This window comes from Eutrigla gurnardus, assembly GCF_963514095.1.
Source record: "Eutrigla gurnardus genome assembly, chromosome: 10".
Taxonomy (NCBI): Eukaryota; Metazoa; Chordata; class Actinopteri; order Perciformes; family Triglidae; genus Eutrigla; species Eutrigla gurnardus.
Window position 1 is genome coordinate 6,946,995 of NC_139924.1, and position 24,098 is coordinate 6,971,092.

The 24,098-nt window shown below is 42.1% G+C and overlaps 3 protein-coding genes across 3 annotated transcripts in view; 1 reads left to right on the forward strand and 2 right to left on the reverse strand.

Moving 5' to 3' along the window:
* kmt2a (lysine (K)-specific methyltransferase 2A) overlaps positions 1-6,392 on the reverse strand; it is a gene marked incomplete at its 5' end in the record, with an annotated part of 39,864 nt that extends 33,472 nt beyond the window's left edge. The window contains 2 exon segments of the mRNA XM_084018615.1: positions 6,073-6,351; positions 6,354-6,392. Coding sequence (XP_083874741.1) covers positions 6,073-6,351; positions 6,354-6,392 — 318 coding nt within the window.
* The window catches only part of psph (phosphoserine phosphatase), a 178,342-nt gene that overhangs the window by 118,245 nt on the left and 35,999 nt on the right, over positions 1-24,098 (forward strand). The gene's annotated exons all lie outside the window — the stretch shown is intronic.
* On the reverse strand, positions 8,164-20,602 carry ube4a (ubiquitination factor E4A). The gene is made up of 20 exons (XM_084020167.1): positions 20,518-20,602; positions 19,225-19,391; positions 18,843-19,019; positions 17,091-17,203; positions 16,762-16,914; positions 16,479-16,638; positions 16,173-16,375; positions 15,763-15,954; positions 15,168-15,501; positions 14,856-14,982; positions 14,346-14,653; positions 13,671-13,803; positions 13,072-13,262; positions 12,814-12,914; positions 11,974-12,087; positions 11,670-11,844; positions 11,399-11,579; positions 11,072-11,219; positions 10,779-10,936; positions 8,164-10,616 (listed from the first exon to the last, which is right to left on the reverse strand). Exons 2-20 carry the CDS (start codon positions 19,349-19,351, stop codon positions 10,481-10,483), a joined length of 3,231 nt encoding a protein of 1,076 aa, XP_083876293.1. The 5' UTR covers positions 19,352-19,391; positions 20,518-20,602; the 3' UTR covers positions 8,164-10,480.

Genomic DNA, 24,098 nt, shown 5'->3' on the forward strand with positions numbered 1-24,098 from the left:
GTTGTAAATGAGTTAATCACACAAACATGTTCTGATCCACTCAAGGAGTAGTTTGACAATAGGTAGCGCTGATAAATTATTAATATTTTTCAGCAAGCAAAACAACCACTACCATCAAGATCTTATAGAACAGACCAACCACTGCTTGTGCAATCATCATCAGCAAACTCCGAAACTTACTTAAACAAACTTACTTACGATACTAATCGACTTGCTATGTTGCACACTAACTTTTATAGAAACTCAGCAACACCTACTGCATTTGCAGCATTTTCCTTTCTGCTAAAGTTCACACAATCCTCTGCTTTCGTGTTTCATCTTGTGCAGACCATAGCCTCTCCACAACACAGGTGAAGGGGAGATCACATTGTTTGTCCTGGTCACATACAGGCTTGGTAGTAAACAGGATTCAGTGTTTTAGCTGGGCTTAACCAGAGAAAATATTTGGTTAAAAGAGATTGTTGATGCTGTTTTGTCCTCATTGTTCTCCATGAAGTTTACTGTAAGTGATGCAATGTAGCGCCTGTGCGTTTTATGTGGAGTGAGTCTGCACCTGACTCCTTTTAAAAAACCTTTAAAAAAAAAAAAAAACTTTTAAAAGTGAAACATACTACCAGCTGCTTATCTGCAACTCAACTCCAGGTGTTCTTCACCACTGTTTTGGAAAAGGGAGTAAAAGGCGAACCACCTTTCAAAGTAGGAGCTGTGCGGTGAATCTGATTTATGCAGATGGGAAGAGTGGTTCATGTTGATTTTGAAAAGTGATTGATAAATATTGGAATAAGAAAGCAGTTAACCCAGGAGAAACACTGCTTCCCACAAGCGTTGAACTGTTGCTACCATATGACCAGCTGCGTGCTGCAAGTGTTATCACATTGATGCATAATAATACAGTGAGCTATATCTACTCATACCATTCAAACAACCAATAATGTTGCTGGTATTGATTTGACAACTATGTACACGATTATCCATATAGTTCATACTCCTCATGTTCATGTTATGAGAAAGCAACAGAACAATTGAACAGATGTAATTTGCAGCTATCTAAAGGTAACAGATGCAGCACTATCTGTACTCCCTCGCCAAATTGTTCTTTTAGTCTTAGGGCAAACATAAAAGACTGAGAAAGACACAAAGTAATGTGAAAAATGTTTTGGATTGGAAACCCAGACACCACAGTTATGCGACACGTGCCTCACCCACACACAAATTGTCCCAACCCCCCTATATAATGCACCCTTATTGACTGCAAGATACAATGTGTGCTTTTAAACTTTTAAATGAGCTCAAATTTAACGATCAACATCAGAATCACCCCTTGATTACAAATACAAGCATTAGAGTATTAATAGGGGCTATATACGTGATAACATTTGGCATCAAAGTACTACAAAAACAAATGAGATGAGTTTAAAGTCAGAACCGAGTTACCCACTTTGAGAAAAGGAAAACATCAGAGCAAGTAATGAGGAGAAAAGGGAGGACAGGAATGTGACTCAGACTGAGGGGAGGGATGTCAAATAGAGGTATTCAGGTTAGGAGCCCGTCAGTCAGTGTGATGTTAGAGAACACATCTTGAGTTGAACTCCTCTCTCTGAAAACAACATTTCCTTGGCACATTCCCGGAAGCTTTCCTCTTGGATTTATTGTAAAGCGATGATGCCTCATCTCTTCCTGGAACGTGAACTGGTGATGAGCTCATACTCCTATATGCCCCTCTGATGACACTTCTCTTAAAAAGGCCACAGAGGAATCCCATTAATCACTTCAGAAGATACTACTAAGTTTACAAAGTGGGGCAGCAAATATGAGTAATACCAAAGGTATTAAAAGATCCAGTCTCTGCCACTGACAAGAACATCTTGTTTCCTCCACCAGAGTGAATTACAGTGGCACTCCCAGTGATGACCCCTGTCAGCTCAGAGCAAAAGGTGGACATTTGTGTCCCAACACTAAGTGCAACTGTTTCACATTTGCTTGACAGCACACAAACCAAAACAAACACTTTCCAGGGCAAGATGACTCCTCTGCCTACACCTCGCACGTAAGGAGACGAGGACAGTCAAGGGACAAAGACAAACAAACTGATTGGCACGTGTGCATGGTGTCTGTCTCTCTCTCTCTCTCTCACTCACTCACACACACACACACTCACACACACACTCACACACACACACTCACCGAGGCTGGCAGGCACAAACAGACACACACCCCCTCCTACCCACCCAAGCAGGCAGCTTGAATTGAAGTCCTAATCAAAATAAAGACAAAGAAGACACGCCTAGTCCAGAGTGCAATAGGGGACATAAAGTCTGACACCCCTACCACCACACACACACACACACACACACACACACACACACACACACACACACACACACACACACACACACACACACACACACACACACACACACACACACACACACACACACACAAAGAGTAAAAAAAACAACACAATTGCCGCCTCTCTCCCAGTCAGGCAACTCCTAAAGCATTCTGCTGTAGCAGAATAAAGCCATGGATGGGAGGGTCTGTGACTAATTCTCCTCCCAGCGTTGTCCCGTGGGGAGGAGGGGGGTCGCCCCGCACTCTTTGATATCCCTGCCTGTGCTCTTTCAGCCGCCCGCACTTTGTGAGAGCTAGAATAAAAGCAGACACAAAGCTTCCTGCTCCAATCCACACGCTGTCTCGGAGATGGGTAAGCGGGTGGGAGCAAAAGGATGGGGGGGGGGGGGGGGCTTCCATTTAAATAGGCCAAACACCTGCTGGACTGAAGCCCCTTCCGCTCAAACACACTATTTCTCTCAAACCAGTGAGGCAAAGAGACATTTGGGTTGATACATCTATTCAGCTGCACTTTTGTTTGAATGATTAAACATTGGTAATAATATATGAGTGGAAAGGATGCAGCAGAAGGCAGCATATAATGCACTAAGAACAAAAAGGGGGAAATGATGCAAAGTCTGATTAGACGGACAGTGAGGTTGAGGCTGTGGGGGTGATAAAGGTCACACATCTACCAAAACAATCTACATGGACTGCACTCTGCACCAAAATAAGCAACGGCAATTTGGCCAGATCAAGAAAATGTATTGCCTACATACATACAAAAGCTAACAAATGCCTTCATTTGGACAGCAACAGCTGACAAGCACCCTTTTGAGTCACCCCAATAGGCTTAGTAATCCATTCCAAAGTGGCAGCTGTCACAAGAAAAGTTGCTCTGCCTCTCAGACGGGGTTGTGTTTGTCTGAAGTGGATTTGGGTCTTTCTGCCTGGATAGAAGAAGGAGGGGTGGCCAAGAGTCCGGCTGGTGCTCTGTTCATGGTTGCCCTGTGAGCGCAGCAGGCTGTAGTGAGCCTGAACAATCCTGCCCTGGTCTGGCCAGACAGGCACTACACCCCTTCTCAATGAAATCACCACACTGTGTCCACAACATCCACAGGCTTCAGGTTCCATGGGGATTTAATAGTCCAGTTTGTCTCCACACATCTAAACACTGCTATACTCTCAGTCACTGAATAAAGATGATGTTTCCCAAAACATTAAAGTTTCACATTTAATTTGGTTTCAAAACATTAATGTGAAAGCACAAATGTACATAAAACTAAGGAGATCATTATTCTGTGTCTACTTTAGCAACAATGCTTTAGCCCACTACGTAGTAATATGCTGGCCAAAGGTAAACACAGCAAACCTTGCGGGAAAACCTGCAACTTTCTACAACATCGCTTACAACAGGAAGATAATGGTCTTTTAGCTGTGATATGTAGACAGCTAGTCTGCAAGCTAATCAATCAGGTATGTTTGCCAAGCCTCACAGGAAGCTTGACACCTCACTGCAAACAGTCTATTCTCATCCATTTAGTCTTTCAAAGTAGGGACTTCGAAAGCTTAAAAAACGGATATTTCAAGTACAGGGTATAGTTCTCCAGAAACTCATGAGGCATTGATTGAAAGTACAAATGTACTTCAACATCAATCAAATCACCATGCAGTTTCCACACCATGAGATTTTATGGTGAAGTGCATCAACACATCCAAAATACAGCTTTTTTGTTAGTCTTTAGAAGTTGGAGGGACTCCTAATTACTTTAGTGGCATGCTCACAAATATAACATTTGAAATAAAATTCACGTTTCTGTAGAATATCATGAAACTTAGATGTTTATTTTTTTCAATATTCTACAACGTCTTACTGCTACACTATAACAGGAGCTATCACAATCTCCAAATCAAGGTTCACAATGTGCGTAAAAATCCAAGCACGCTCGAATACAAAAGCATGCGTAAATGCACGCAATTACTGCTGTGCTTCGATCAGAAATACGCGGTGTGTGGAGCACTGGAGCTGGTGGTAAACATCCCCACACAGTGTAACGTTACTCCCACTGCAATGAACGCATGCTGCTCATCATGAAGAAGGAAGATGGTAGTTCGCTAAGGCGAACACACCCCCACATCACACGGTCCGTCAAGAAGGGGCTCGTTGTTATTGTAGCCAGCCCTGCATGCGCACTGTCACTAGCAAGTCTCGTTTCTCTGGTAAAAAAAAAACACGAAGCGAAATCAAAACGCTAAAAAAAAACACCGATATACTGTTATTAGCACTTCAGCACTGAAGAGAGTGTTTTTGAGTATGTGGCTGTGTGTCAGACAGCATCGCCGAGCATCGTAAAAAATGATATTATTTTGGTAATAGCTACGTACTGACTGTGTAGAGAAGGGGAAAACATGTCCACCTCCCATTTTCCTATGCATCAGCAATAGCCCCGATGGCTAGCGTGGCGTAGTGCGTAGCATGGTAGCTGACTCCTAGCTTAACACTAAACAGCAATGATAATGGTTTAGTTTTGTGTATGAGCTCCGCCAACTTCAGCAACGGCGCTTTAACCCGCTTCCTAGTAATATGCTGGCCGAATGTAAACACAGCAAACCTCCAGGGCAAACCTGCAACTTTAACATCGCTCACGACAGGGAAATAAATGTGTGGGTTTTAGCTGTGAGATGTAGACAGTTAGCCTGCGAGCTAACCAATCAGCTACGTTAGCCAAGCCTCGCTGGGAGGTTGACACCTCGCTGCAAACAGCCAGCCCTTGAGATCGTGTTGTAAATAGCAGGTAATTTAGCTGGCAAAGATTATCTACTTGAAAATCTGAGAGTAAGTTAAGTGAATAACGAGCAGCCCTTCCTCGGATACGTTGCAGACAGACGCTACGTTCACGTTAGCTTGTTTAACAAACCACAATTGTGTACTATCGCCTCCTTCAAGTTGACATGTCTTGTTTTCAAACATATCACAAGCTATCTTCGGGGTCCCACGTTACACCACGGGGGGAAACGACGTTGTGATAAACTGATGTTGGAAATATGCATTTCACTGTAAGAAATTAATATTAATGCTAATACGGGGCGATAACTTTTACTGTGTTTGGTGTAGCTACGTGAATTAGAAGGCAACACGTCCAGCTTTGAAGGCTTCCCATCAAGCTAATGTCAAGAAGCTAACGTTAACAGTTAACTGGTACAACGGTTGTAACGGCTTAGTTACGGGGCGTAACGCCACCTGCTCTGTGTTGACTATATTGTACGTTGTTATCAACAAGATAACAACCGGGGTTTCTCCACGGTGTTTTGGTCGGGCTAGCACACCAACGCTAGCACCAGCTCATCCAAACTGTGTGGATGTAGTAGTCCCTCCACTGAGATGAAGAAAAACTTTCTTTCCAGCAAGCGACGATATTTGAGCCCATAAATGTGAAGACCGTTTGGTGTTCGTCACCAAAGTTAACGTTATAACACGTTGCCGTGGAGTTTGAGGGCCACACAACCGACTGAAAGTTAACTGAGCATCATGGATATGACAAGTTTGCCCACACAGCCACACTTAACGTTAGGAGGAGGAAAAGATGGTCAGCGTCTGGGCAGAGAGTAACCGTTAGCTCCTCATCTGAAACGCGAGAGAAACGGCTCTCCTGAGTGAACCGTGCGCTCTGCGGTTTGCCTAACCGATGCTCCCGGGTTACCATCAGGCTGCTCCCGTCCTGTCCTGTCCTGTGTGCTTACCTCCCCGCTGCTCGAGTCACTCGATTCCCCCAAAACATCCCGAAATTTCTGCAGGTTGCTCCCGATAACCGAAGAGACCTGTAGTGCAGCGTCAAACCCGGGTCCGAGCCCGGCTGCGTTAGGGTGGGCTCCCGAGACACTCCGCAGAGAGGCAGTAACCCTAATTCGGCCCGCTCTCCTCCCGGTACCGGAGTTGCAGCTCCCTCCGGGCCGAGCGGGGAACCGCCACCGACAGCTGTGCGCCATTTTACACTCTCTGCCTGTCTGCCCTGCGATCAGAGATACCTCGGTGGGCGGAACCCTAACCCAGCACTCCACATAAACAACCTCTAGCACAGCGCTCTGCTCTCACTGGCCGACACGTCGTTATGCAGGTTGCGGGGCGGAACTGGAGAAACCCCGACAATGCATTTTTCTCAGCGGCCCTATTCACAGTCTGCATGGCTGAATCCAAATCAGGTTCAGGGGCTTTGCCCGGGAAAGGTGCCTCGCACTTGAATCACAAGGAGAGACCGTTAGCTTGGAGCATGTTTCCCTAAACAAGGAAAAAGCTTTTTTTTAATAAACTCTCAAGATAAGACTATATAAGCTACGACTGGAAAAGGATGTTGTAAACAGCTTATTGTAAAAGCAACCTGTATTTATGTATTAAAGCCAGGAGCATTTCAATGAAATCTGCACCCCGGGAAGAGTATTACTCCGCTGCCCCCACTCCCAACAAACAACCATCCATACTAACTACTTTTAACAAGAGAAATTGGCCTTTTTTATGTGAAAATGCCTGGAGCTGAAAAAGCCAGCCACTTGCAAAGCTCTCTGGCAAGAGCAGGTACTATCATATCTTAAAGATAGTACCTTACCTTAGTACCTTATTACCCCACTAGAACAATGAATGCAGGGAACTTTTGGTTCCTAGAGTCTCCAAAAGTATAATGGGACCCAGATACTTAAGATATCAAGCTGTGTGGGACCAGCAGTCCAGATTCCAGTAGACAGACACCCTCCCCATATTTAAGAATAGGCTTTCCTCTTTGATAATGCTTATTGTAAGGGCTGGCTCAGGACCAGCCCTGAGATCTGCCGGGGTTTATCGTATGATACGCACAGCTCCTCTTCTCTCCTCAGGGTTACATCTGGACCATGCTGCTTGACACTACTATCATTATTTCTATTGTTGTTTTTGCATTTACTGCTCTAATTATTTTTCATTCTATTATAGCCTATTCCCCACTACTATTATTGATATTAGTCGTATTTTTTATTATTATCATAATAGCTGTTGTACTATTATTGTTGTTGATGTACTAATTATTAAGTAATAAGCAATGTATTTATGATTAACAATCAACTATAAAGACAATGTCGTTTGACGACCACAAACTACATGCAAAGGGTTAATTTAAACGTAATTATATGTAATATATGTACAATACTCAAAGTCATGATCATATATAGGACAGCCAAATTAACTAGTGTTGTTCTTGATGCCCATTGATAGAAACAGCTAATTTTAATACAATAATAGTGTTTAGGGTCATTGTGTTAAATAACTGTGCAAGTTAAAATCATTAGCGGCTCTAAACTAAAAAGATGGGAGCTCAAGTGGCCAAAAACAAATTTGTTTGAGCTCCTAAAGCCGTGTAAGAATTGTAAGTACATACAGTACACGAGGGGCTCTGGCTCTAAGGAATTTCACACATAGTTGCTGTGATTGCCTGACATCTAGGCACCACTATACCATACAAGCTGTTTAGAAAGGACTTGGGGACATAATATAGCAATGTAAGAACCCTCAAAACTAATACACAGTTGATATTAGTACTATTATTAGTATATTATTAGTCGATTAAAGGAGGATAAAATGTTTTGAGATTTATAATTTCCCAGAGAAATATTTACCCCAACTTGGTTCTTAAACAGCTTGTGGCATTTAAAAATATAAAATACTGCTAAAAATTATATATTTATATTCAAACTTGTTTTTTTTAAATCAATTTCATGAATATTATTTAATGCTCTGCTAACAGAAACACTCATTGCAAGTATGCAATGAACTGAACACTTGTATTTCTGAAAGAGAACACAACAATATTTTATATAACGCACATTAGTTTTATTTCTTAATCATACTGTACATCCAAAATAAACATTTTTACTCACAATTAAAACAAAAAAAATATTGCATTATAATTTAACCAATGTAATCATTCAGGTGGTAGATATTCAACATACAGTATGAGGGCATGCCAACAAATACATAATCTGTCTCTCACATTTTGCCATTTTATACAACCACACTTTTGAATTAAACCCGTTGACTCAAAAACGGGTCACCTTTTCCTGATCTTTTCTTTTATATTCTACCCACAGCTCCCTGTATGCCCTTAAGAAACAAACTCATAATTATGTCTCGTAAGAGTATGAAAGTCAGATCCTCATTTGCTGACATTTACTGCAAGGCTCTTGGTTTTAGGCACCGATTCTCTTGATCATTTGTTTGCCCACATAAGAACGCACTACGCTTGCACACAACAAAAAAATCTGTTCAAAATGCTAAATCAGGATACATCAGTTAATCTGGCGACTGTTAACTCAAAAGGTTTGTCAATGATGATTATTATACAGAATACACTGCCGATCAAAAATCATGAACAATCACAACAAGTGTGATCATTGTGAAGACCTTCAAAATTAACAATCATAGGGGTTGATATTGTGATCTTTTATCATGTTGGAAATACTCTAGCAAGAATATATTTTTGCAAGCTCATGTACTGCAACAAGATTTGAGTTTTGGAAACATCGACCTGAGAAGCTATTCAACTCAAAGACGCACCGGACAAATTAGCGAATGTTCAGACTTGCCGTTTATTTAGACTTGCACCCTCTCTAAATTTGTTAAAACTAGGCATTGTAGATATATTATGAAGCATGATTATGCAACTGCATGGCTTAATTTCCCCTCAGATTGAGTCGGTCTTCCTTTGGTGGACAGTCTAGGAGACAATTGATTGAACATTTCAAGAGCAGCCACCATCTTTTTTCCAGTTCGAGCAATTCAGATTTGAAATTCAAAGTGGTGTTCGATAGTATCTTTCAGCCTCTTTGTGCCAATGATCACTGCTCAGTGTCTCAAAGGGCCACTTCACAGACTGCAAACATGAGGATCAGTTTACTACACAGCCAGGACTGCATTACATCTTCTGTTGCTCTGAAGGGAGCTTTTCTAAAATCCAAGATTTATTTATTTATTTTATAATATTTTTCTATACAATTGAGACAAATTGTGAGAAAAGAAATGATTTTCCAAGGACGAAACAATACTACACAATTTAGTACTCTGCTTTTTGAGATTCCCATCACACCACTATCAATTAGTATTAATTGTAACCACTGTAGGTATACTAAACAAGAGTGTCCATCAATGCCACAGTCAACAATCAAGCAATTTTAGTATGCATTCTAGCATTTTTAGGTAGAATTTCATTTTATTTCTACTACATCCTGGTTGAAAATATTGTAATTATTGCACAATAACTGCAAAATAGTGAGTTAGCAAGCTCTCTGATTCTAACAAAGTAATTACTTAGGGCTTGATTAAAGGCTGGTACATTGGAAGATGCAAAGACTCTTTTCTATACGTATATGTTAAAATACAGAAACAAGTGTACACAGTATGGTTTTGTGCTTCAGAGGTGAGCAATATTTTTAACATCTCCAAGTAAATCTAGATTATTTCCACTAAAATAAAAGACAATTCAATTCAGTGTTACGTGTGCCTTGCCTTTAATTCCTATTGGTATTTACAATGCTGCTTCAGATTTAACCAAAATAACTCAAATTTGGGGTATTCAAGAACTTTAAAAGGCATTGCATAATGTATTCTTCATGAAGGTGAAATCGAGGTCAAATCATAAACACTTCCATCCATGTTCTGTCTTCACGTTCCCCAAAAATACTTCCCTTGCAGTATAAAATCTGGTTAGGGCCAGCTGGTCAGGAGTTCATACAGTAGAGTACATTCAACAAGTCCTGTTGAAACTGATACTTCTGGCCACAGTTCTGATTGCAATAATTACTCATTAACTCACAGCAGTTGTATCACCCTATTTACGTTACCATAGAGCATCATGGGAGTCGAACAGCTACTGTGTGGACTGGTAGGGATTCTGAAGTTGTCACCAGCCAGTGGGCTACAGATTGCCTGGACTGTTGTCGCAGAGAGAATCCACTGAGCATGAAGGCTGCATGAAAAGGCTAATGCAATGTTAGTCTGACCAGAGGAGTCGGACGAAATCCACAGAGGCAAGCAGACCATGGATTAGCCAAGAAGCAGGAGCACGCGAGATGTGAGCCGGTAAAGAAAACAGGGATGCAGTCCTCGTTTATGATGGTGAGGGATCACAGGCTAACCACTGGGTCCCAGCTGCAGCCTCTCCTGCTTATGCTTATCCAGCCACTGTAAGATCTGCTGTTTGAGTTCCTCGTTTGGCCTGATCTGGTCCATGGTTAGAGGACTGCGGTTGAAAGGGTCTGTCTGGTCACTGTGTGCAGGACAACATTTAAAAAATGGTTACTTATTTGATTCCAGCACAAGTTCTTATTGTTCAGTAACTGTGATTAACGGTGATTAAAAGACAAAGATATCCCAATTTTAATCCCAACAAATAATGAGAATCGTCTGTGCTTTTTAGGAATAAACTAACCTGAGGAGATGCCTTGCTATAGTTGAGCGGTCGACTGTGACATTAGAGGAAGGGAGAAGAACAGGATCGAGCATCAGAGTGGACATGATGGGATCTAAGAACTCATCTGGGGCATCCGCATACGTCTCCTCTTCCTGCTGCTGTCTATCTGCATGGGACTAAAACAGAGGCACAACGACAACAAACTGAGTGTTTCCACCTGTACTCTCCACATTGAACACTGTATAGATTCATAAAACAAAGATATAAAAATTGTACTCATGTATTCTAGTGTTATCCAGGTCAAATGATACCTTTATTTTATCAGCAAGGAGTCCAAAAGCCACAATCATATCCCCTGGCTTGTTTATCTTCTTCAGTACCCTAACTGTTTGGGAGAAAAGGGTAGGAGAGTACGATCTTCCATCCTTTGGGACTGTAGCACAGAAATTCTCCTCATCGCTGACAAAGACAGAAACACACTTTTTTTTAAAAATTGGAAACCACGTAGCGATTTTACTCAGCAATGTGCCACAGTATTTCTTCTCCAGAGGATATGGCAAACATATTTTTAAAAAGGGAATACTTTATGCTAATTTACATTTTATTTCACAATTGCACAAAGAGGAGGGTTCACATACCCCAGATTCAGGTAGATGGTGCAGATGTCAGAGACAAGCTGCTGGGGCTTGAAGTCGAACTCACTGAAGTCCTTGACTTTAAGGGCACCCATCTTAGGACCCACCAGGTGCTGCAGAAAGTAATTCAGCATGGAGATGATCCTCTCAGCCAGGAAGGGGTGCACAAATATCCCCTTGATCTCTGAGCAAAATGAAAAACACAGATGGGACGGATGAAGGCAAACTTCAAATGGATTAACCAATATGAAGAATCAAATCATTGCTGCCTGACCTGAGGTGAGGAAGGCCAGTGTGCCGATGGTGTCATTAGACATGATGTTATGGAAACGTCCCAACTGTCCAATCATCTGCAGGCTTGACTCCTTCTCTCTTCGGGCATCCGGGGCCAGGCTTTCCCACTCCCCTCGATCCAGTTCCAACTGCAGAACTTTGATTTTACTCAGGTACTACAAGAAAAGAAAATGCCGTGGTGAATAACGATGAATAATGGTAGCGTACCATATACTACATAATAGTGATGGAAAAGTTTATTTGTCAAAAATGGCTTTAAGTCTTGCACGTTTCTATGATCTTACCTGAATAGCCTCATCCAGTAGAAAGATGGCATCATTCATCAGCAAGTTGAGGAACCGGAGGAACAGAGGGGGGTTCATAGCCTCCAGGTTCTCAGATGCATAGTGCGCCAAATGCTGAAATGAGAAATGTGGCGAGAGAGTGAGGGGGGGAAAAAAAGACAAGTTCATTTGCTGCTCACCAAAAATGAACTTCTGCTATTGATCAAGCTGCCCGATCATAAACTCTGCATTAAGAGTGAATTTCTAAGTGTGACTATTCCTAATAGATTAGAAAGAGATTTAAGGTGTTTCTTTCTAGCTATTTAGACAGCAGACCACATGATTGTGACTGAGGATTATCCGATGCACCACATAAGTCTCACAGCAATCAATAATAACAATTTTCCCAGTGAGCATCTTGTTGTAAGGCTGTTGTTACGGCTGTATGTTTCCCTGTGCTCTTGTCCCTTCTTCCCCTCCAGTGGCTGCAGGTGAGCTTCTCCCACAACGAGGTGCACCTTGCCTGGGAGGAAGCTCTTTAAAAGCTCCAGTGCCAGCAGCAGGAAGGGAGGCCTCTTGTGCAGACGCTGCCGGTCTTGCTGCCTTTTTTGTGTGCAGTTTTTGTCATGTTTTGTGGAATTCCGGCCATGTGTACATTGCATTTGGCTGTTATTAAATCCTGTGGATTTTGATGGTTTTAAAAGGTGTCTTTTTGTGATTTATTGGGGTCAAGGATGGATTGTTGTTCACCCCAAAGGGCTCCCCATAGGGTGGGGTGTAACACTGTGAAAATATCATCATACCACCATACATTTTGAAATAGTCAACTTGAAAAATCAAAGACACCAGTTTGTTTTCTACCTTGATGCTCTCTCTGTAGCTTTCTTTGCTCCACATGTACTTGAGGATGGGATACATGGGTCTTCTGTAGTTGAATTTCTGTTCGAACTGATGAGGATCGCCTGAAAAAGGAGACGGAAACGAAATAAATACCTTCCATTTGTTTTCACTTTATCCAGCATCCAGCTTCTCTCCTTATCTTGCAACCACACAGGTGTTCACACACAACCCAACCTCTTCACCTGCCTATCAAGTCAAAGCATGTGAGGAATACAATACCTGTGAATTCAATGTCTACAAACACAGTGATGAGGGCCTCGGCCAGCTGAGGTGCATGTCTATAGGAGCAGAAGACTCTCTCTCGCTGAAACACGATTGGCTGAGCAGCACCAGAAGCCAGTGGCTCCATGTGGGGCATCACTGCCTCTAAGACCTCTGCAAGCTTTGCTCTTAAATGAGGGTTCTTCATCCTGTTGTGCAGAGGAAAATTGGCATTGAAGCAAACATTCTAAGATGTCTGCACCATTCAATCCCCATTTGGGCTTCACAATACCTCCTTTAAGCTGACCACAATCACTGACATGATAGATTTATGGCCAATTCATGCCATTTCCATGCCTGCAGAGTCCACATGGCTTAAATATCAAGAGTTCTCCCATGTCCACAAGGGTCCATGCAGACCCTATGTGGACATCTAGCCTGGCAAACAATGTTATAGTGCAATACCAATACCAACTGGCCTTTAGTTTGGTTAGGGGAATGTGCATGTGTGGAACACTAGACCAACATGGACCCTCAAGTGTAGTATAAATGGAAAAGTCCATAGATGTCTGTGGATATTAAAAGCAGAAAGCATGTCCGAGACACAAGTCATATACCTCTCGACGTTGCCCATGAAGACAGTGATGAAGTTAAGAATCTGCTCCAGACTTTCAGCAGAAGTCTCCAAAACATCGTCTGCAAATCGACGCAGGAAGATGAAAAGATCTCCCAGGTTCTCTGCAAAAAACTCTGACAAACAAAAGGCACACTTAATTAATGACTATCCTATGAAAGAATGTTCAGCATGAATGAATAATTGTAATACAAGTGACTAACATCTTCCTTGCATGCGCAGCTGCAGTCACTTCAGTCAGTCGGATGTATATAACCAATCAGATTCAACTGATATTTTTCATATGACCTGCATCAGATCGCTGCGGTGGTCAATAACTCATTATTAAAACTCAATTCTGATAATAATAGTGAAATATCATTAATTACATGCTGGCAGCGTTTTTTTAGATTTTGTTATTGGCTCTATTTGATAGTGATAGTCAGGAAATAGTCAGGTCATTTCAGGAGCTACATTTGTATTTCTTTCCATTATTATTTAGTAAGGGGCAAAACTGTTTCACATGCTCTAATTTAGGAGGTAAAAGAAATGAAAAATGAAGAAGCCTAACCCAATTTGAACCTGAGAAAATTAAGATTATTTATAGTTCAGACTCCCCTAAACCCAATTGTTCAGTCTGACAATCAAAGCTAAAATAGGGCTTTCAAATATGACCTACCTGGTACATAGCAGAGCATAGTACTCTGTAGGGAGGGCAGGGGAAAACTGAGTGCTACATGTTCAGGCCCCTGGTTCCCCACACCAAGCTGAACCAGCAGAGCAGCCGTGGAAGCTTGGAGATTAAGGCAGCATTGCAGCATGGCAGGCTGCGTGGTGACAGCTTTGGTTGACAGGTAAACAATCATCAGACGCTCAAACTGCTCCAGGAGCTGCTCCGACATTGGGTTGCCTGTTCTCTGGGCTTCCTGGCACGTCACCTGGAGCCGGTGGAGAGACTGGTTCATCTTCACCAACTGCTCATGGAGTCTGCACATGCACGTTATGCATGCGCACAGGTGTATGGACACAAACAGAACAAGACAATACGGGTTAATGGGTTAATGCTGACATATGGTGCGAACATGAGGAACACACTGTACGTTACACTTCTAAGGGATCTTATCCCTGAAACAGATACTCTTTAACATCTTCATGGAAGTTGTGTTGGTGCATGGTTGAAGGTATGTACCTGTGGAAGCCGAGATGCAGGGTGAGTTGTGTGAGGGTGAGGTTTTCAGTCAGCAGGCTGTAGGACTGTGCAGACTCCACCAGCTGCTGAGGGGGCATAGGGATCAGACAGGTTTCCTTGTCGAGACCTGGTTAAAGACATCGGCGGTCATTTAGTCATGAAATGTAATGTAAACCTTTAGAAAATACTGCTGCTATTAACATAATTGCTATCATGAAAACTATAAGCCTGCTTATAATAGCAAAACAAATACAAAGTATTTGAAATGGTACAAGGGAAGTGTTTTTGACGCCCATTTGAACATGTATTAACCTGTTACGTGCACATTGCGATTGCGCCTCTCTTCTTCGCTCAGCTCTTTGAGGGCACAGTAGGTAGGGTTGAAGGTAAGCAGTTTGGGTGACCGCGGCCTGCAGAAAGGCTGGCACAGCTTCATCAGTGCTGCACCCAAGTTTAAGAAGAATGCATCTGAAGCATACATCTGGATGAAGATCTCTGGCATCTGATTTGCCCATATCTTGGCCCGGCCAGCATTAGCCTGCAGACAGCTGCCCAACCACGTGAGCAGCAAGTGGCGCGTCTCACCAGATCGCTGGAGCAAGTTCTTCAAGACCTGGTGCAGCTTTTCATGAAACTGGCCCATAAACTGCAACACAAGGACAGGAAACATTTTAAGCCCTGAAACATTTGTAGTTTGACAATCACTGAATGGTTTCATTTCTTTAAAAAAACGAGCGATAAGAAAGACACACACAGATTGCGGTAGATTAATTGCTGGATCAGAGAAATACCCATCAGAATTCAAACAGACAGATCCGCACACCAAATAGAAGGATTTCCTTCATTTCTAAAAAAGAAAAAAAGGCAAAACAAAACAGCAACATCAAACTAAATAGAATCCATTTACCTGATGGATGTTGGCCTCCTGGACCTTGGACTCCTGGGCGCTGGAGCGAGAGGGGTTCAGGAAGTAGCCATGTCCCTCCACCACACCCGGGGTTTTCAACAAGCAGGAGATACTCAACACTGTTCCCAGTAGGGTCTTCTGGTACTGCAGACCATTAGTTGGGTCTTTGGGCTGAATGTGTTCCACCAGTACCTAGAAAAAACACAAAACACAACTGTTTAAGGATTTGGAAAAACCCCGAGAAATATTATACCAATACTGTAAATCGTATGATTATGTGATCACTTTATATATAATACTATAATATACATATTATATTAGTTGATTCGTAGTGGGCACTGAAATTACCAGTTGTTGCGAGTAGGCAAATTTATGATAACATTTGCAAACATCCCTGTGTGTCTCCTGACCTTGGCAATATCTTTATGGTGGCTGAAATAGAGCAGAACATCTAGGTAGGAGTAGAGGAGAGGCTGGCACAGGTCCAAGTCTTTGATGCGTCCCTGGAAGATGTCTAACACTGGTACTATCACCTCCTCGAAGGTACGCACCTCCTGGTCGGAGAGCAAGCCAGTAATGACCTCCTCCATAAACTCAACCACCTCCTCTGGCTCTGAAACACAGCGACTTTGTAAGAAACTGAGAAAACTCGAGGGAAGACGAGAGACAAGATAAATAAGTCAAACACATGAGAAAAGTAACAGTTCTGAACCCACGTGCTCCATTGAAAGCGTCCAGCCACAGGTCCAGAAGCTGTTCGTAGATATTCTGGCTGATGTAGATCTCTGGGGTGAGCAGAACCGTCCGTGTGTTGGAAACTGTCAGGTTCTTACAGCGAACGGCAAACGGCAATAGCTTCTCTGGTACCTTCGTCACCTAATGCACGGATAATGTATGGGTTATTTTTTATGTTTCAACTACTGTCTATGAACAGCCTTTCATTTCAGAAAATAGTTGCATTAACATGCTACAATTACAGTCATGTAGGACGAATTGCACCTCTTCTTTGGCCCTCTGGTAACAAGCAAAAAGGTAAGGGATGGCACACTTCTCTCCAGCATCACGGTCAGCAGACAGGTTCACAGCGCTGCATGATGTCATGTAAATGAGGTTGTTTCCTGGCTCGAGTACCAGCAGACGGTTAAACAGAGCCTGGAGGACACAAATCAGCACATATGCACATTTCTTCCATAATGTATCAAAGTGATGGCATTGCTTTACGGTTGCCATTTCTTCACCAATCCTACCAAATATTTAGTGATTTGTTGAGAGGAGAGAAACAAAACATAGAGTGATGACATAAAAACAGGTTGTTGTTCTCATCTGACCTGTTCTATGTTATCCATGTCCAGCCAGTCCTGTCCATCCAGATCTGCAGCCATCTCCTCAAGGTAAACACAGCGAGGGGGGATCCCATTACCTCCTCTCAGACTGGGGTCACCTAGGGGTGAATAAAGCCAGGGTCCTTAAAATAATATCTGCTCAAATCATTTTACACATAAAACCCCTTCATAACAGTCACACAAACCACTCCAAGCATGAATTATAGTTGAAAAATAAATGAACAGCATTAACATTAACTTCAGAATAAACTCAGCCTTCTTTTTTATCTCAACTTCACACCTGTAAAGTTTTATGGCTGCATCTTGCACAGTTGTGACACCACCACGTTGACAATCTGTCCACAGACGAACAGACAGAAATGTAAACCCCTGGCAATTAACTCAAAACAGCTTCTGTGGTAGTTCCCGCTAGAGTAGGTGTCTCCAGGACCACATTTTTCCTTGGTGACTCACACATAGACTCACACACGGTGAAAACAATACCAGACCCTCACTGTCGTGGCTGGTAGCAACACACAGGAGGGTTAAATGCATAGCATGTTTTTACTTACTATGTAAAAACAGGGCAGCTTTGAGCCTGCATTTCCTGATCGTCATGACTCAGCCTTAGGTGGTCTCAACGGTGGAAAGGCCCAGCCAACTCACAGTGAGACTACACAGCAAGACATCAGTGTGCACGGTCTTTGTATTGTTTAAAGGGCGGTGAGTCATTTGTTGCAGTATTTACTGGAAACTCAAATGTGACTTTCAAAGATATAATACTGCTAAGGAGACATCAGAACTGACTATTTAGAAACATGATAAGATAACCGTCCATCTGTCTAATGTCCCTTCTAGATTGAACCAAGTACCGCAGGGAAAAGTGTAGGGCTGGGACGACAATAATAATTTGCGTCGACGCGTCGTCCCAAACAACTAGATTAACTCTTGTCCCACAATCCAGTCCAAACTCTGGTTTTTCGGTTTCACAAAGCCAGTTCAGCATAACTCTGAGGCAGTTACCCGGGCAACATACTCTGTGAAACTAACCTGCTCGTTGGCTTCAACAAACCCTAAGTTTCTCCCCACATGTCTCTGCCTTTTTCCAGAATCTGAACCAACTCGTCAACCTAATCGATATGGAAATAAAAGTGGTTCTAGCAGCTACGTCACGAGAGGATTTTTATTACCGTTTTTCATATCGAGCCCTTTAGATTTTTTGCGAACAGGAGTTTTCAGTAATGTTTAAGGACATTTCTGTGTTGAAATAGACACTTATATTTACTCTGTTTAATATGTGAAATATGATTAAAACCATATGCCTTTGTGTATTTATTTACGCAATATTCGTATGCTTAATTTTCAGCTACAGCCACTTTCTTTTTGAACCAAAGGAGTTGAACCTCCGTCGCCTGCACCTTAGTCAGCATCGCTAACCGTTACACCACAGTGTGCAGAATGAAAATAAAGCAATATCATCTTTAGATCAATCGACTGTTTCATTCAGTTATACACATTAAGTCGGGTCGTTAATGTCTGCCACGCCAACTATCGCTACTTTACTGCAGTTATGATGCTAATAATAATAATAGGCTAATAACAAAAATAAGAAGACCTAAACTGCTGTCAGCTGTCTCATATTATTGGGTCCTACAGGTATTCAACAGACCTCCGTCCTACGCACATAAAGCTGTATGAAACGTGTATAAGATACAGATCAAAATCTGATCGTTTTTCTGCATTTTTTTTTTTACTTACTGTTGTCCAGGGTGATGAGAAATATTCGTTGGATCATGTGATTGACATTGAGCTGTTCACACAGCTCCTGCCTGGATCGGAAGGAGCGGCTGATCTCTGCCACGGAGTCGTCATTGTCATCAATGCTGTCTGACACAGAGTTTTCTGACTCTGACTGGCTCTCTCCTGAGTCCTCCACTGTGATACAAGATAGTGTACAGTGTGATCCACGTGGATACATTAAGCAAAATGCTAATATGACCTAGATTTACAATAAATAAAAAATGCTGATGTTTCTCTCCTGAAATTATATCTGGATGTATGTAAAGGCATTTTGTTATGAATGACATTTTGATTCCTCGTATACATTGACGATGGCAGCAGCTCCAGTAACTCTACTCACATGGTGGTTCAGCAGACTGTTCTGGTTTCTGGCCTGATGCAAACTGCTTGGCATCAGCCAGTGAGCTGAAGAGGGCAGCAAAGGGGTTGCAGGAGATGTTCTGGTTGTTGTTGCCCTGGTCAGTCATCTCATAGGGGCTCAACACTCACTCCATCCAAGATCCCAGCCTTAAGGAGCAATGCAAAACACAAAAACTATATGGCTGTTGAACATGACTTTGACAATATCCAAGTAAGGGATGAGTGAGCATATATAGTATATTCATTATTTGTATTATAGCAGATTATAATGGCACATCAAAATGTGCCATAATGCATGCAATTCTCTCTCACTTTCCCATATGGAAGTTTTTCATGTCAGCATTATATAAAATTGCAATAATAACAATAACTAAGTGAAATAGCCCCGACCCCCTTGGTCATATAGAATAGGTAAACGGCATGTGTAGAAATAAAGAAAAATAACTAGAGATGGAGCTATTTTAATGTCTAACATTATGCCTTGGATCCACTGACTTCTTTGTGGTTAGTTGTTGGGCATCCTTGATGATTTAATACCCCTCACTGTCCAGGTCCTATAAATCAAATATAATATAAAAATCTTGAACATTTTTCTGCCCTTCACACTCTAGTCTTCTTTCTACAGCAGCCTCATACTTGCAATTCTCCAGACACATGCCATCTCTGCTTCTCTGCATGTTTCCATCTCTGGACACTGATCACAATAAACGGCTGGATATTTCCACATCAGTGATGTAAAGTGTGCTGTTCAGATTACTGTTTTAATCTGCACATTGTCACTTTATCATTACAATGTCCTTCTCACCATGCCAACCCTACACTTGAGTATTTATGCCTTCTTTTGCTGTCCCATCCTGATGTTTTCACTCCTGTCTTTCACGCTCTCTCGCTCTCAGTGCTCATCTCTTCCGCAGCTTAACGTTACAGTTGTGTTGTCACGGTTACCCATCCCTTCGTCCACCACCTTACACAGTTGTATACTCGTGTTACTTTGTGGAGCTAACTCCCCAGTTAGCCAATATAAACGCTATATACGTGTCATATCCTCCGTTCAGCGATTCAGTACTCAGTAGATAGCTAACTAGCTAGCGGGGTTAACGTTAGCTGGTAGCACTGACCGCCCCTGCATTAGGGCTAGTTAGCTAGTTAGCAAGCTAAGCTGTCATGGGGTCACCACGACTACGTTTCAGCATTGATTTCATAAACTGTTACAAACATTTCGCGTATTATCCATCTAAATAATGCATACGAACGATAAAGAGGACTGTCCTACCTGTTTGACGGGAAGAAGTGTGTGTTTTGGATTTTTTTAAATGCTTCTCCGAATCCAGTGGCAGTTCCTCATTAAACTGAAATTGTAGACGTCATCAAAACGGGACGGAGCGTCTTATTTGCTGAGTAACTTTTTTACAGAACATGAAAACATTTCTCCAAACTGTTTAATTAAACGACCTCTCTCTGTGACTAGTGAACAAATGCAACACCGAATAGGAGTTAGAAACATTAATTTAATATTCCCCACGTTTACACGAGATTCGCACTGAATATTTGTGAACATTATTGTTGACAGTTATGTAATAAGATACGCTATTTGACAGGAATCTACCTTAATTAATAGGGGAAAGTGCACCGACATTTTATAATAATAATTGAATATTATATTGCAAATAACAGACTTGGTATAGTTTGTTCAAGGACTTTGCTTCTTATTCTATTGTATATTATAATAAAAGAAAATAAAAAATACACCTGAGCGAACGGACACGCAAAAAAGCTAAAAAGTTAAAAAGGCGTACTTGCATGCAATGATGCATCAACTTTAACTTATATTCAAGTAAAATAGTGACAATGGCGTATGACCTTTTAACATATGAGACAACGAAATATTAAATAAAATTAAGTAAATAAATACATAATTTAATATTTTAAATAAATACAATTAAACAATAAACACATACAAGCAAATAAGGAGTGAATGCATGATGTTCACTGTTAACGTACACTTGCTGACTGCTGCTTTTATACCACAATTTTTCACACTATTGTCAATCTCCCTTGCAATTTTGGTCTCCATATACTCGTATGTATATTTTTCTAATCTTGTTTTAGTTTTATTGTCATCGATAAATGTTGTTTTTTCTTATCATGCACACCAGCATGGGCAGTATATCAAAGACAAATGTCATTTCTGGCTTTTAAAAATCAAACCAAATTTATTTAAAATGATTTCAACAAAATTCTTAAAATAACACTTTGCCCTTACTTGCATTCAGAGCTCATTAAGTGTCAGTTGTTGACTCTTAATGATTTTTATGCCGATGTGTGCTGACCATCAGCAGAGGGCAGCAGCACACTGCATCTCTTACTGGGACTCTGGATAACCGAAGACTGAAGCTGTCTTGAGTTTTGCAGATCTGTCTGTAATTGTGATTGTATGACTCACCTATTTGATCTAGATGAGAGAGAGAGAGAGATTCAACTTTATTGTCATTGTGCAGTGTACAAGTACAGAGACAACGAAATGCAGTTAGCATCCATCCAGAAGTGCAAAACAGCAGTAAAGTGCAGAGTATGTGCAAATGTACACTGTAAAAATAAGAATAAGAGTATTGCAGTGGGGTATGTACAAGTATGTGCAAATATACAGTTTAGGAACAAGTATGGGAGGTGCACTAGATGAGTGCGAGTGCAATATGGCAGAAAACAGTATGAAAAATACACTATAACACTAAGTACGCTGGGTGAGTATGATTACACTATTTACATATGAATATACTATGTCAGTATTATACACTATATATACATTTATTAAGTTAAGGCAGTATGAATACACTAATAAATGGAAAACACTTTAAGAGTATACTAATATGAATATGATTTCCAGTGAACAAGAATGTACATTATGGTCAGAATAAATAGCTAAATAAATAGGGGTGCTATGGGTGGAGTGAGTCCTGCTATCACCGTGGTTTAGAGTTCAACAGTGTGATAGCAGCAGGGAAGAAGCTGTTCCTGAACCTGCTGGTCCGGGAACGGAGAGACCTGAAGCGCCTGCCGGAGGGGAGGAGGGTAAAGAGTCTGTGGTTGGGGTGGGAAGTGTCCTTGGTGATGCAATGAGCCTTCCGCAGGCGTCGCTTGCACTGGATATTGTCTATGGTGGGGAGTGAAGAACCGGTGATGCGTTGGGCAGTTTTCACCACCCTCTGCAGCGATTTCCGGTCCGCAACAGAGCAGTTACCGTACCACACTGAGATGCAGTTGGTGAGGATGCTCTCGATGGTGCAACGGTAGAAGTTCACCAGGATCTGGAGAGACAGGTTGATCTTCTTCAGTCTCCTCAGGAAGAACAGACGCTGGTGAGCCTTCTTGACCAGAGTGGAAGTGTTGAGGTTCCAAGTAAGATCCTCGGAGATGTGGACACCCAGGAATTTAAAGCTGGAGACACGCTCCACCTCCGTCCCGTTGATGCGGACTGGAGTGTGCGTGTCCGGTTTAGTCTTCCTGTAGTCCACAATGATCTCTTTGGTCTTCTTGGTGTTGAGGGCCAGGTTGTTGTCGGCGCACCACGCCGCTAGGTGCTGGACCTCCTCCCTGTAGTCCGCCTCGTCGTTGTTGTGGATGAGGCCAATCACCGTTGTGTCGTCTGCAAACTTGATGATGGAGTTAGAGCCATGTACAGGTGTGCAGTCGAAGGTGAAGAGGGAGTAGAGGAGGGGGCTCAGCACACAGCCCTGTGGAACGCCAGTGTTCAGGGTGAGGGTTGAGGAGATGTGGCCGTTTAGTTTAACAGACTGGGGTCTGTTGGTCAGAAAGTCTAGTATCCAGTTGCACAGGGAGGTGTTGATTCCCAGGTCGCAGAGCTTGGACACCAGTTTGGAGGGGATGATGGTGTTGAATGCTGAACTGAAGTCGATGAACAGCATTCTAACGTAGGAGTTATTATTGTCCAGGTGGGAAAGGGCGAGATGTAGAGCCGTGGAAATGGCATCCTCCGTGCTCCTGTTATGGCGGTAGGCGAATTGGAGGGGGTCCAGTGTGGGGGGGAGGCAGGATTTGAGCTGGGCCAGGACCAGCCGCTCGAAGCACTTCATGATGATGGGGGTGAGTGCAACAGGGCGGTAGTCGTTGAGACTCGCTGCAGTGGAGTGTTTAGGCACCGGCACGATGGAGGTGGTCTTGAAACACGAGGGGATATCTGTCTGTATGCACATTTTTATTGTCTCCTCTGTTACTTTATTCTGCCTGTGTTTGTAAAGCACTTTGGCCAGCTCATGTTGTGTTAAATGTGCTGTAGACATAAATGTGATTTGATTTGATTTAGTTATGACCTATTCAAATAACTGTCTAGCTGCCAGGTCCTCCAACTTTTTCCATGCTACCAAACCCACAGTCACAATTCCACAAGCAACGAAGAAGATAGTTAGACACATTAAAGCAGACATTTAACAGAGACAGCTAGTGATAGTCTTTGAGCATGTGTAACTGTGGAAAAAGCACAGAGGACTGTGTGTAAAGTCATTTAATTGTTTATTATTTCAACAAAGTTACATAAGTTAACCCTATCAATCACTGTAGATATGTTATCACCACCTCATGCTGCAAGGCAGTAAACATTTAACTAACCCTGCAAAATGATATCCTGTGTAATGAGCCAGGGCTTCGGCCGACATATTTTCAGTCCTGTTGTTTCTTGTATATCCTTTTGTTTTTTAATGCAAGAAAGGCACATGTATTGAATCTTATAAGTTACAAATGACTGAAATTAACCAACTAAATTACTTTATGTGTGTGTGTGTGTGTGTGTGTGTGTGTGTGTGTGTGTGTGTGTGTGTGTGTGTGTGTGTAAACTGAGGA

Bases quoted from the DNA above. Each gene is read 5' to 3' on its own strand.
- ube4a (XM_084020167.1), bottom strand. From the start codon at position 19,351: ATGACTGACCAGGGCAACAACAACCAGAACATCTCCTGCAACCCCTTT. The intron at 14,654-14,855 runs GTACATACCTTC...GTGCATGTGCAG, and splicing joins CTGCATCTCGGCTTCCACAG to ACTCCATGAGCAGTTGGTGA. The intron at 10,937-11,071 runs GTATCATTTGAC...CCTCTGTTTTAG, and splicing joins TCCTTGCTGATAAAATAAAG to TCCCATGCAGATAGACAGCA.